Below are 14,092 nucleotides of genomic sequence, written 5' to 3'. Positions count from 1 at the left end.
TTGCTAAAATTTAGGTTTTCCAAACTAATGAAGGAGGTGAGTTTAATAACAAGAACCTCACTGAATATTTTCAAAAATTTCGCATTCTTCATCAATCAGCTTGTCCAAAAACACTAGAACAAAATGACAAAGCTGAAAGAAAGCACATAAGCATAACCAATCTAGGTTTAACCATGATGTTTCATGCTAAACTTCCACCTAAATTCTGGTTAGATTGCTTCTCTGCTGCTGTGTTTTTGCTTAACTGATTGTGTCACAACCCCGTCCCAATTCTAGGACGAGTTCGCAACGCGTGACCTGTTCTTTCCTTATCAATATTAGTATGTATTTATTTATTTTTCTACGAGGGTAAAAGGGATAGGCGTGAACATGTCATGCATGTACACTGCGTTTCTAGTTTAAAAGTAAGCACCTAATAGACAATTTCTTCAACATATTACCCAAAGGACTCTCAGAGTCCACCATTCATTCATTTAAAACATTGTTGGTTCCAATAAAAAGGGGACTCCGTCCCTACAACACACCCAAAAGACATTTATTCTTCTTATGTGGGGTTACCATCACCCCACTATAGAAGTTACACTATTATCATCATCCCACCACAATACCTACATCATGCCCAAGGACATATTGTTTTAAAGTCAAACCAACAAAACGTCCCAACATGGGACCCATCATAAAACATAAAACATAACCATTATCACCAAACCGAAACAACAGGGAATACTAAGCATCAACCCTTCCCTCCTCAGCAGTGCCTGCTCCACAGCCTCATCATTCATACCTGGACGTTTAAAACATAAACACAAAGTGAGTCTAATACTCAGTAAGCAGTACACCATGCCGTTAACTTATTAATCACATAATCTTTTCTTTTGAAAACATGCATACATAAAAATTTGCTAATTCTTGACAATGCTTTCATGCGTAACAATTTAAGAATAACTGTATTTTCCATGCATAACTGTACTTTCCATGCATAACTGTACTTTTCATGCTTAACTATACTTTCATGCATAACTGTACTTTTCATGCTTAACTGTACTTTATGCATAGCTGTACTTTCATGCTTGACTGTACTTTTCATGCTTAACAGTACTTTCATGCATAACTGTACTATCATGCTTAATTGTACTTTTCATGCTTAACAGTACTTTTTATGCATAAACATTACTTGCTTTCATGCATAACATTAGTTAGAAATGACTTTGTTTTACGTTTCACTTTCTTGGGCTAGTACACACTATTACACCCCGTGTGTTGGGGTTAGGGTCTTTTGGATCTGAATTCAGCCCGCGGCCACAAGTTGGGAACTCCTTTCATGGGGGCAGCGCTGGGTGCACGACTAGTACTACTTACCCGGCATTGCAATCTGCCCATTCCTTTGGTACCATTTTCATACATGTGGCCGTTACGTACATTCATACATTCATGCTTTCATTCCTTTTCCTTTCCTTTCTTTAGAAAAATAACGTTTTCATTATCTTCATTTAGTGCCAATGCGTATGCGTTTCTTTGAAAGGAATATTTCATGTCATGCTACATATAGGTAAGGCATAATTATTTGGGAGAGAGCATGCATAAAAACTCATGATGCATTACCTTACATACACACAATGGTAATTGATAAGGTACTTAACAGGGGTTACCAAGAAAGGCTTATACATACTATACATGCATCTATTCTTTCATAAGAGAAACATTTGGAAAGAGAGAGAGAGAGACTTTTTCATAAGAGAGCTTTGTGTGTAAGGAGCATGGTCATAGCTACTTACTTCATGGCTTTACAAGTAAATTCCTTGAATCTTGAAAATAAACTTTTATTCAATGAAATGAAATAAACATATTAATATTCATTTCACTTAAGACTTTACTATCCAATACTCATAAGTGATCACTTAAATTCCAAGTGGAATTAAGGCGTCTTCCTTGACCCATTTAGCTACATATATGGCACTAAGTCAACTCTTAGTATCCTCATTACAATATTTAAGGAACCCATGAAAGTATGAGGCTTGCTTGCTGTCCTTTTTTAAAGGCTATTGTTTTCTATACTGGTAATAGATGGGAATCATAAGTGAAATGCATAGGATGGTGGGGATTTATATAAGAAAAAGGTAGGGAACAAAGAGGTGCTATAATCTGGAATTTTCATAAAGAATGACATTTTGACAATTTTGCACCATCATATAGAAGGTAGATCCAACACGAGGCAATGATCATAAGAGGGTTGGTTTTTGTCACTTATTCATCAAGAACTTTTCATACTAAAGTTGATATTTGGTTAAACAAAAGGGTGAAGTTAAGCAAAGGTAAAGTGACTGGTTTAGGCTTCCAAAATAAAACCTGTTTTCTAGTTTCTGTAGTGCATGGACAACTAGCAAATCTCAATGTCTTCATGGTCTTAAACATCCCTCACTTGACCAAATATCAATCATACAATTAACTAGTACAAGAGTGGTAGAAACTCAAGAAAACCTCATATATATATATATATATTCCGAAAACAATACTAATAAAGAGATACAACTCTTGGCAAGTTTAGAACTCCTAAGGTAAGCTTACTAATTTAATTTCCAAAGTCTTAGTGGCTCACTTGGCCATAAATCTTGAGCAAAGCATGTTTAAAATTATAACCTTAACTTCATTAATTTAACACATAAAAGCATAATTAAGAACATGGCATGGACTCAAGAAAACACAAGAAAGGAACCACAAAATCAGCCTTGGAACACACGGCTAGAACACACACCAACACAGAACATATACATGAACAACTAGAACCGTAAAACAGAACACACACGCACACATGGCTGGGTCCATAAAACAGAGCATAGACATACACACAGCTGGAATTCACCAAACAGGACATGACCCACGGCAAGACAACCTCAAGATGCTCGGTTTTAACCAGAAAAACTAGGTTTTCGATTACTACTAACTAGAGCAGCTAAATAAGGAAACAAAATGAGAAATAAACCAAGAAATTACAACACAAAAATCGGTTCACACAATAAATCAGAAACCCCCAAATCATAAGAAATCACATGGAAGGTATAATACCTATTTGGGTCCCCTTAGAAGCCACGAAAATACATGGCAACGAGAAGAGGAAGAGCAAAACTGAAAGATTTGGGCTGGAACACATCAGAAAATTTCGAAGAAAGAAACCCTAGGTTAAACCCATAATCCAAGATTCCAAACCAGAAATTAAAACCATAAAATTCACTTACGGGATTGGTTCCTTGAGGATTTTCGATGGAAAATCTTAGGTTTACAAAATGAGAGAGATCGGCTTTGGGGAAAGGAGAAGTCGCGCGGCTGGGAGAGGGGAAACCGAAGGGTTCTTCATGTGAGGGGAGGAACACTTGAGGAAAATCTTTTCTTTTGTTTGTCTTAGGACCAACGGGTGAGTGAGGAAGAGAAGGGAAATCACTTGCTTGCTCAGGAAGTCGAGGGATACAAGGGGAAAAGGGACTACTGACTTGTCCTGGAAGCTGTCATGTAGGAGAAGAAAGGAGATTTTAATCTGGCTTATGAGGGAAGCTACGGGTTCGAGGGAAGGGAGTCAATGAATTTAATCAACTTATCCCATAAGCTAGGGAATGAATGGTGAAGATTAAAAAGAGTTTGGGTCATTTCTTAATTGGATGAAAAGTAGAGGGTTTAAAGAAAATATTATAAGGTCATAAAAATCATACCCATGAATTATTTAGTGACCCATTTAAAAAAAATAAAAGCACACTCATCTTAAAATAATTTAATAAAATAATAAAAGTCCTTATCTCAAAATATTTAACTTAAAAATATTTTAATAGATGACGCAAGACCTACATAGTAGGGTTCGGGTATTACAGATTGCCTCCTCCTCTTCTTAATATGGACTCTCCTTTCTTTAGACTTTATGCCAAACATCCTGATTATAACATCCTTAGAACTCTCGGGTCTAAATGCTTTCCTTATCTTGGAGATTTTAGGTCCAATAAACTTGAACCAAAGTCATTGCCATGTGTCTTTATTGGTTACAACAGTAAACACAAAGCCTATAAATGCCTTTATCCACCCACTGGTCGAGTTTATACCTCAAGGCATGTTGTCTTTGATGAGTCTATTCTTCCATATTCTAAGCCAACTCTGTTATATGATTCTCTTACTGTTGAAGGAGATTTTTCCAGCTTCATTGAATGTCAAAATAGTTTCTCCAAAGGATCTATGTTGCCTTCTGCATTTGCGCCTCCTTCCCACCCATCAATTCAAACTAACACTATTGATTCACAACATGTCCAGCAATTTACTAAGTCAACCACTCCTTTCTTATGTACAGAAACAACTACTTCATTGCAAAATACACATCCTCCCTTTCCTGTTGAAACTGCAATGAATGCACCATCTCAACATCATATGCAAACCAGGTCTGGGTGTGGCATTCACAAGCCTAATCCTAGATATGCAAACTTGCACAATCTGGTCCCTATTCCTGCTAAGCCAAAATCTATCAAATCTGCTAAAAACCACCCTGGATGGTCTACTGCAATGGAAGAGGAACTAGCTGCACTTGCAGTTAATTAAACCTGGAAATTGGTTCCAGGAACTGCTGACATGAATGTCATTGGATCCTACAAGGCAAAACTAAAGGCAGATGGCAAAATTGAAAGACTAAAAGCAAGACTAGTTGCTAAAGGTTTCAGTCAAATAGAAGGGGTTGATTTCTCAGAAACGTTTTCTCCAGTTGTGAAGCCTGCTACTATCAGAATGATCCAAACTCTTGCTACTGTGAAAAACTGGGCACTTCATCAACTAGATGTTATGAATGCCTTCCTTCATGGTTGTCTTAACACTCCTGTCTATATGCATCAGTCACCAGGCTATACAAATGAGCATTATCCTCAGCATGTGTGCAAGCTCAACAGAGCCTTATATGGCCTCAAACAGGCTCCTCGAGCCTGGCTTGACAAACTCAATGACTTCCTCCTTCAGCTTGGGTTGTATTCAAGCTCAACTGATCCAAGTCTGTTAATTTGTCACTCTAACCATGGGATACTAATCCTTCTTTTGTATATAGATGACATGGTGGTAACAAGTGACAATCCCAACAGAATTCAGTGGTTGGTCTTTCAGATCAGTTCTCAATTTTCCATCAAGGATCTTGGCTTTCTTCACCATTTTCTGGGAATAGAAGTCCACAAAATTGGTTCAGACCTCTTCATATCTCAACACAGGTATATTATTGAGTTGCTAACTCGAGCCAAATTGCATGAGTGTAAACCTTTGTCTACACCAATGCCATCCAAAGGTCAACAGCTCAAAGCCTCTGAATAGCCTTTCCATGATCCAACCACTTATAGGAGCATAGTTGGAGGCTTGTAGTACCTAACATTTAATTGACCAGATCTCTCTTTTTCAGTCAAATATGTTTGTCAATTTATGCATACACAAGCAATCCAGCACTTCCAGCTTGTTAAAAGAATTCTAAGGTACTTGCAGGGCACTGCAAAACTTGGTCTACATATAACCTCAAGCAGCACATTCAACTTGTACGTGTTTTTTTATGTAGATTGGGCAGACTGCCCAACAACAAGAAGATCTAGTTTAGGCTATTGCACTTTCCTATAGTGTCTAGGTCAAGTGCTAAGGCTGAATACAGAGCCATGGCATCAACTATAGCTGAGCTGAGCTGACTTTCCAAACTACTCAAAGATCTTGGAGTAGTTCAATCAAAAGCACCAATCTTATACTGTGATAATATGAGTGCTTTATATATGTTTATTAATCTATGCTTGAACAAAGCATATAGAACTTGATTATCACTACATTTGAGAAAAAGTAGCACTTGTGGCTTTATAGACTAAGTTTATTCAATCACTAGATCAACTAACTGATATTTTTACAAAGAAATTGCTAAAGTGCCCATTCAAGCAACTGCGAGATAAACTTGGCATATGTTACCAAACCAAGCCAAGTTTGAGGGGGAGTATAAGGAATGAAGTCAAAGATCAAGCAAAGAATCAAAACAGTCCAGCAATCACAGCAATCAACCATGATTTCAACAACTTACCTAAAGTTCCAACTTGATCATTGATGTATAAATTTAGAAAGTTAGAACCTGCCTAGCTGTGTATAATTATTATGTAATTCCTTTAATTCAACATTCCTTCTATATTGGTCACACGGGTCATACACCCCTCGCGCAATGTGAGTGTGTGTGCACATGCAAAAAGATGTTGTGCAATTATATTTATAGCGAAAATAAAAAGGAAATCGTCAAAGCTAAATAATAGTAGCAAAATATATTTAATTTACATCAGCACACATTATCCACAAGTCACTTTTCTCAATCCATAAGCTACCGAATGTTACAATCATCCATTCTAATTACAAAAGGTCGTAAAAAGAAAAACTAAACTTAATTACGAAAGGGGAGTAACCCCGATCTTCACTCTTCAAGCAGAGCCAAAGCTTCACTCTTCTGCATCAAGATCCATTCTCATACCTGTCTCGCCCGAGTTCGTTATCACTGACGTTGTCGCCCGGCGACAACCGAGGATAGTTTTATTCATTATCGAGTGACCAGAGGAGCTCCACCGAGATAATGATCCATCTCCATTTGTGTAATGCCTCGGCCAAAGCCCAGCCCAGACTTGATGAAGCTAGGCCCACGACAAGCTAACACTTGAAGGAAGCTTGAAACGGCGACACTTGGTAAGTTCACTTTTTGCCAGCATTGTTTTTCTTCTCCACGGCTTTTCCCCCTGGCACTGCACTTCTGCACATTCCTCCAACCCATGCACACCAAAACTCATGATCTTGCAGTTACTTGTATCCCTTCTCTTGTCCAAAAATCCTCACTTTTTAGTAGGCACTCTCTCAATCTGTTTTCTCTCAACCTCTCCCTCCCCTAACCGCACGTTGAACCCCTGTGTTTTTTTTTTGAAGCAATTCTTCGTTGACCTCCCCCACGCGATTTCGTACTACCGTCAGTAACTCTCCTCTCTCATACTTTGTTCTCTCATCCACTCTTTTCCCTCTGTTTATACACTCACAAACCCTCTTTTACTTTATTTTTCTTTGATTTGTTTTCAATCACACACCCACTCTATCTTGGCTTGCCGTGCACACCCTCAGACCCACAATCCTTCTTTGTGCAGACCACTATCTCTTTCACTAGAGATTTCTATGAACTTTGGGCATAGACTTCAATGGGTTGCTTTGATTCGAGGTGGTTCGAAGCTTTTGTGACTCTTAGGTAAGCCTCTTCTGAAGCTTTTGTTAGTTTTGGGTATTACATGGTTGGATTTTGAAATGTGGATAAAGTGTTGTTGATATGGTTGTAGTGTTGGTCAAAATTACGCTATTGTAGTAAGCTTGTTACAACTTATTACCTATGTAAGTTTTTGGTGTTTTGTGTTTTATCTCTTGGAAGTCTTGAAGTTGAGGAGTATGATTATTTGGACGGTTTTGTGAGATTGTTTTGGGCTAGTAATTGGGATTGTTTAGTGTTAATTTTTGGGTTATTAATAGGCTGTTCGGGATTGGTTAAGTGGCGGTTGGGTGGAGATTACTTGGTGGTGCTAGAGTGAAAATATTGAGGATTTGAAATGGGCTGTCCAGATTTACCTTATGGAGAATTTTAGGTTAAAAATGGGCTGGTTTAAGTTTTTATTAATTGAGCTTAGTGGTATACCTGTTTGGATTATTATTTATGTGGTATATGTTTATTGTTTTAGGTTGCGATACTGTTAGAGGACAGACCCAAGGCATATCTTGTACATGGAAGTTAGGTAAGTGGGGTTCATATACTAGTTTTGTATAAAAGAAATGAAATGAGGGTGACTTTGGAAATAAGCATGTTTGTTTCTGAAAAGAAATCTAAAAACGACCTTAGATGTTTATTCTGCATATGCTTAAATTCTATATAAGAGAAAGTATTTTCTATCATGACTGGTGTAGACAAAAGCTAATTTTGTGCATTCTTTTATTTTCTTTTTTTTTTTGGTGAAAGAGTTAAGGTCACCTGTCCAAGAGTGACCCCTCCCCAATTTTATTAATAACCCTCACTTGTGGTGGAGGAAAACCGTGGTTACAAAAACAAGCATCTGGGGTACAGCCAAAAACCCCAGCATACCAAAAGAAACCAAAACCCAGAAAAAATAAATCAACAAGAAACAACAAAACCACAAGCAAAAAACAAAACAAGGCTAAGTAATACGAAGCGAAGGTATCCCGGAATAGTCCATGCGAATAAGGCCACGCAAAATTCGGGGAGTCTCCATCAAATGGGAGAAAGCTGAATCACTACCAGAAGCTCCATTTTTGGCTAACCAATCTGCAACTTTATTTTTCCCTCGAAAAACATGGTGAATAGAATAGGTCATAGAATTCATGATTTCAAGAACTTCTTCCCAGAAGTCCTCCAAATACCAAACCCACATCTTTTACTACGCCACCAAAAAATAACAGTAATAGATTCAAGTTCAATTTCAACATAATTGAGAGATAAAGACCTACAAACCTGGAGTCCATGAAGGAGAGCTACAAGCTCAGCCTGATTATTTGAACCTGTGCCAGTAAATGTAGAGAAAGCATGAATTAACTTACCATGATCATTTCTAATAATCCCACCTATGCCAGAGGCTCTTGGATTGCCCAAACTACTGCCATCTGTATTCAATTTAATCCAACCCGCCGGAGGCCTTTGCCATTTAATAACTTTGCAACTCCGAACAGGAGGGAAACTAGGCTGAACCTGTAAACTCTCAAGTACCTGCAAATCAAAACAAGAGATGTGAGAACTAGTGTGCATATCACGGCAAATAATACTAATCCACAGTCGGACAGAGTGAATGATGTCAGAGGCCGTTTCAAATTGACCCTCCATACACGCCAAACAACGCCTTCGCTAGAGTCGCCAAGTAATAACCACCGGAAGAAAACCCACAATAATGCCAATTCGAGATGCTAATTTCGCACGACGAAACCAAGTCTGTACCGTATCTTTCCAATTACGTACATTAAGAATACGAAGTTTATCCCCAAAATGATGCCAAACAGTGCTAGCAATATCACCTGCAAACAAAACATAATTCTGGTCTTCATAATGACCATTAGCACAATAGTCATAACGAGAAGTAATAGGAATGCTAATGCGGCGAAGGTGATGATCAACGCTCAGGGCCATATACCAGGCTTTCCACATATTGATGGACATCTTCAAAGGAAGACTTTTATGCCACATCCAAGAATGCCCTTCCAGAGAGCCACCTCTAATACGAACACAATCTCAAGCCGACTTGGTAGAAAACAATCCATTATCATTTTTAGTCCATATCAACACGTCCAACCCTGGTTTAGCTTTACAAATGTCCTCTAAAATACCGTCCAGATTTGCCAGGCCCACTAACTGGAGAATAAAATCCACATCCCAGTTATTAGATAATTTACAGTCTTTAACTTTCAGGAGAGAATTACCCACAATAGGCATCTCATTAGCTAAAGGACCTCTCTCCTGCCATTTATCATACCAGAAGAAAATATTTCCTTCTTTTAGATGCCATTTAGTGTTATCCAAAACCTAAGGAAGAGATTTAGCAATCATTTTCCAAAATCTAGTACCCTTAGTAGGGTCAATAAGAGACCAAGGTTTGGTACCCACATATTTACTCTTAAAAAAATTGGCCCATAAAGAATTACCTTGAATGAGATTCCAAGCAAAACGGGTGTGAAGGGCTTGTTGCATATCATCAAGATTTCTTAATGCCAAGCCACCTTCATCCACGGGACGACAGATAGAATTCCAGGCCACCCATTTTTTTTTACTTTTACCATTAAACTCCCCCCAAAAAAAGGTACTCATCATACGATGAAGAGTTTTGATAGTGGCTTGCAGAACCTGAAGAATTGCAAAAAGGTAGAGAGCCATACTGGAAAGAACATGTCTCAATAAGATAAGTCTGCCACCAGCTAAAATAATTTTCATTTTCCAACCAGAGATTTTCTTTTGGACTTTAGCCACCATATCTTCGAAATACACCTATTTGAGATGACCCAAAATAATAAGCACACCAAGATAGTTGAAAGGGAAAGATCCTTCTGAAAATCCAGTCATTCTTAGTAAAAGACTCTTACGAGTTGAGGGGATTTTTTTAGAACAATAAATGGCAGATTTAGAATGATTAATGCATCGGCCCGACCAACTTGCATATTTATGAAGCACATCCAAAATTTCCTTGATGGCTTTAGAACTACCATTAGAAAAAAGCATCACATCATCAGCATACATAAGATGAGAGATTATAGGCGTACCTCAGGCTTGTGAGAATTGACCAAATTTCTGAGTCTCCACACTTTGCTTGATGAGACGAGAGAGTATTTCTTGGAGAATAATAAATAGATAGGGAGAGAGGGGATCGCCCTGCCGTAAACCAAGACCTCCTTGGAAAAAGCCTTTAGTAGTACCATTCATCATAATAGAATACCATGGAGTCGAAATACAGGTTCTGATGAGATCACAAAAATTAGAAGAGAATCCAAAGCAGCGAAGAACCTCTATAAGAAAAGACCAGTCCACTCAATCATAAGCCTTAGCCATATCCAGCTTAATCATGATATTACCACCATGTGCCTTGTTATTAATAGAGTGAACCATTTCTTGTGTAATGCTAATATTTTCAAAAATACTTATTCTCAGAAAGAAGGCGCCTTGTTCCCAAGATATTATTCGAGAGAGAAAACTTGTCAAGCGATTAACAATGATCTTGGAACATATTTTATAAAACACTGAACATAGACTGATAGGCCTAAACTTATCGAACCCAGAAGGATTATCAACCTTTGGAATGAGGACAAGAAAAGAGGCCGTAAAAAATCTTGGGAGCTGTTTAGAAACAAAGAATTCAGATATGGCTTCCAAGACATCCTCTTTCACAACCTCCCAACAACTTTTGAAAAATCCCGAACCAAAACCATCAGGTCCCGGAGCACTATTAGACAGGATAGAAGAGAGAGCTGAGAAAACCTCATTCAATGTAGGAACAGAGCACATAATTGCGCTATCAGCATCTGAAATAACAGGAGAAATAAGAGTTGACAGATTCGGAAGAAATCTGTTCGGCATGCCCTGCAGAAAATTAGAAAAAAAATCCACTGCCCCTTGATGAAGACTCTCGGGTGAATTGAAAACCATCCCATTCGAACATCTCATTTCCACCACTCTTTTGCGCCGTTTATTGGCAAGGCATGCATGGAAAAACTTCGTATTCCGATCCCCTTCCATTTGCCATTTTAATTTAGACATCTGAACCAATCTTGTATCTTCACGGTGAAGCCAAATATCTAATTCCGAAGACGAGATAAGGAGGTCCCTTTCCGTAGATTCATCCCAATTTATATGTAATTTATTTTCAAGCTCTTCAATGTGCCTCTCAAGTGCAGTAATCTGCATAGTGGTATGGCCAAAAATTTGTTTGTTCCATTCTCGCAAAGCCACCTTAGTATTTTTCAATTTGATTGCCAATTTAGTAAGACCCTGGCCAACAACAGTCGCAGACCACACCTGACGAATACGCTGTAAAAACTGCGGATGGTCCACCCACATTTGTTGGAAACGAAAAGGCGAGGAGCCATAAGAGAAAGGATCCATCTTAAATTCAATAACCATTGGAGAGTGATCAGAGGTTGTGCGCAGAAGATAAGAACAAATAGCATTCGAGAAAGAAGTGAGCAAAGGAACATCCATGAATACCCGATCTAATTTTGCCCAAGACCGAGCAAGGCCCGACTGCCCATTGCACCAGGAGTAATTTTTACCTTTCGATTTCATTTCAACCAAGCCACCCTGATGGATCCAATTATTGAAATCCTCCATAGCGGCATTAGGACGGGGACAACCACCCTTTCTCTCAGAATTATTACGGATAATATTAAAATCACCAGCAAATAAACAAGGTTCCGAACCAAGAGATTGAGAACTGAGTTCCTCCCACAAACCTTTCCTCTCATACATGCTGCACTTAGCATAAACAATATTACACAAGAACTGATAAGACCCCATATTAACACGAAGAGAAATAAACTGCAAGCTTGTCCTCACCACTTGAACATCAAGAACATTATCCCAAAAAATCCAAATTTTACCCTCACCATCAACATTAGAAACAAATGAATCAAAATGTAGAGAGTTCATCAACTGAAGAGCTTTGTTTTGATTTTGGAACGGTTCCAAAACCGCGATAAGCTTAGGCTTGAACTTACAAACCAAAATTTTTAAACGACTACTAGAAGTGCCAATGCCTCGGACATTCCAAACAATTATGGATTCACTCATAATGGCAAGGTAGAGGAACGGGTAATGACCCGTAGAGAACTTCGCACTTTCTCAAATTTCTTTCTTTGATATTTTTTTTATTATTAGTTTTGCCTTCATTTTTTGAGTAATAATCTTTGTCCTGAGGAAGAATTTGCAGGGGCATCTCAAGATCAGGTTCAGACACAACGTCCTCTAACAAATTTTCCTGGTTTTCTTTAATAGAAATATCTTCCAAGTAGAGGTCATTTTCCCCGTATAGCTTCCTTATATATCAGAGTGTTTGGTTCCTGGGAACTAAAAGAAAACTCAGAGTTTAGAGTATTACCTACTTCCGCACTGGTCACAATCTCTCCCATGTCCGTAAGATCCTTGGGCACAATCTCTCCATCTGCTTTCTCAACAAGGATTTTGTTTCAGTAACCTTAAGCGCCTGAACAGGGGACATTAAATTCTTGGTAATCTCAGTAAAGGTATTCTGCTCTTCAGCAACCTCACCCTCTTCTTTCTCATGAACTGCTGGTTCTGATGTCTCACCATTCTGCACGTTCCCATTTGTATTTCCACCAGGAATTGGTTCATCTTTCTTACGGCCACGATTTTTCTCACCATTCGTGATTTTCCCCACACGACATGTCTTAACATTGTGTCCCTGCACTCTGCACTTTCCACAATACGCTAGTAACGTTTCATATAGAATTTCCTGCTTTCGGCTAGTTGGCAATGCAGGAGTGCCTATCCAAAAATAAGGAATGGGTTATTTGGCCACATCCATCTCCAAACAGATCCTAGCCCCGTCCGTCCGAGTCGCACATCGTGTGAGATTAACCCTACGTATAAAACGTCCAATGGGTGCAAAGAATATGCGTAAGAAGGATTCTTGGTAGAAGTTAGGCGGTAACCCAGGGAGTAAGATCCACACAGGGACATTAGATGGTTCATGTTCTTCGTTAAATTCTGGACACTAGTGAAATGCACGGTATGCCACTCCATTCACTTCGCATGACTCACGGGACAGAGCTTTCACAAAGTCAGCCTCTGTGTTCATCCTTACAAAAACATTACGGGCAAGTTTCATGGAAGAGACCGCCAGAGTAGAGGACAGACCCCAACGGTTGAGTATAAATGCACGGATGGCATCCAGGGAGGGTCTTTGCCAAAGGAACTTGAGTACGATAGAGAAGCGGAATGGTTCAGCCGAGCGGTTTATTTCCTCTTTCGAAAACTGGAAAAAAATTTCTCCATCCATGACTTCGGCACACGATGAATAACATGTATATCACGCAGGGGCTATGGGGTCGCAGCAGCCATTTTGGCAAAGGACTGACGACAAGAACCATGGCCATCAACGGCTGCCATGCAGCCTCACCGCAGCAGCGTCACGAGCCCTGCAAATCACAACAAACCCTAGCAGAGCAGAATATGGGAACAGGGGTAAAAAAATCAGGTAATTGGGTCTTGATTCTCTCTTGTGCACTCTTTTCTGAACTATGCAAAAGGAGCAAATATGAAAACCTAAAAGTTTTTGCTATGAATAAATGAAGATGTTTTGGATTCTGTTTATTTCGAATATGTGAAATGATCTGAAGCTATTCAGTATTTTGTTTTGATATGATGTGTCGTCTGAAAACATTGGCATGAAGTTCTGATTCTGTATCTAAATGTGATCTGGTTCCGATGATGTTCTGTTATGTTTCTGTTAAGGCCCTGCCACTGGTATAATGGTGGTTTATAACCCTACCACGGGGGTGAAATATGGTATACGGCGCAGCAACGGGTATAATGGTGGTTTAT

The 14,092-nt window shown here is 38.9% G+C and overlaps 2 protein-coding genes and 1 long non-coding RNA gene across 4 annotated transcripts in view; 1 reads left to right on the top strand and 2 right to left on the bottom strand.

Annotated features, from left to right (window-relative positions):
- LOC109001242 (F-box/kelch-repeat protein At1g74510-like) overlaps nt 1-14,092 on the top strand; it is a 945,981-nt gene that overhangs the window by 368,001 nt on the left and 563,888 nt on the right. The gene's annotated exons all lie outside the window — the stretch shown is intronic.
- On the bottom strand, nt 428-3,568 carry LOC108984447. The gene is made up of 3 exons (XR_001995019.2): nt 3,234-3,568; nt 3,064-3,137; nt 428-784 (listed from the first exon to the last, which is right to left on the bottom strand). It is a non-coding gene; the product is annotated as an uncharacterized LOC108984447 (long non-coding RNA).
- Nucleotides 9,278-12,319, bottom strand: LOC108984449. Its single transcript, XM_018956417.2, has 2 exons — nt 10,826-12,319; nt 9,278-9,568 (listed from the first exon to the last, which is right to left on the bottom strand). The coding sequence occupies exons 1-2, from the start codon at nt 12,317-12,319 to the stop codon at nt 9,278-9,280; spliced, it is 1,785 nt and encodes a 594-aa protein (XP_018811962.2).

The sequence above is a fragment of the Juglans regia genome, chromosome 9 (genome assembly GCF_001411555.2).
Source record: "Juglans regia cultivar Chandler chromosome 9, Walnut 2.0, whole genome shotgun sequence".
In the NCBI taxonomy this organism is placed as follows: Eukaryota; Viridiplantae; Streptophyta; class Magnoliopsida; order Fagales; family Juglandaceae; genus Juglans; species Juglans regia.
The sequence above is the reverse complement of the archived record's forward strand: the minus strand, read 5'-3'. Positions and strand labels throughout refer to the sequence as shown.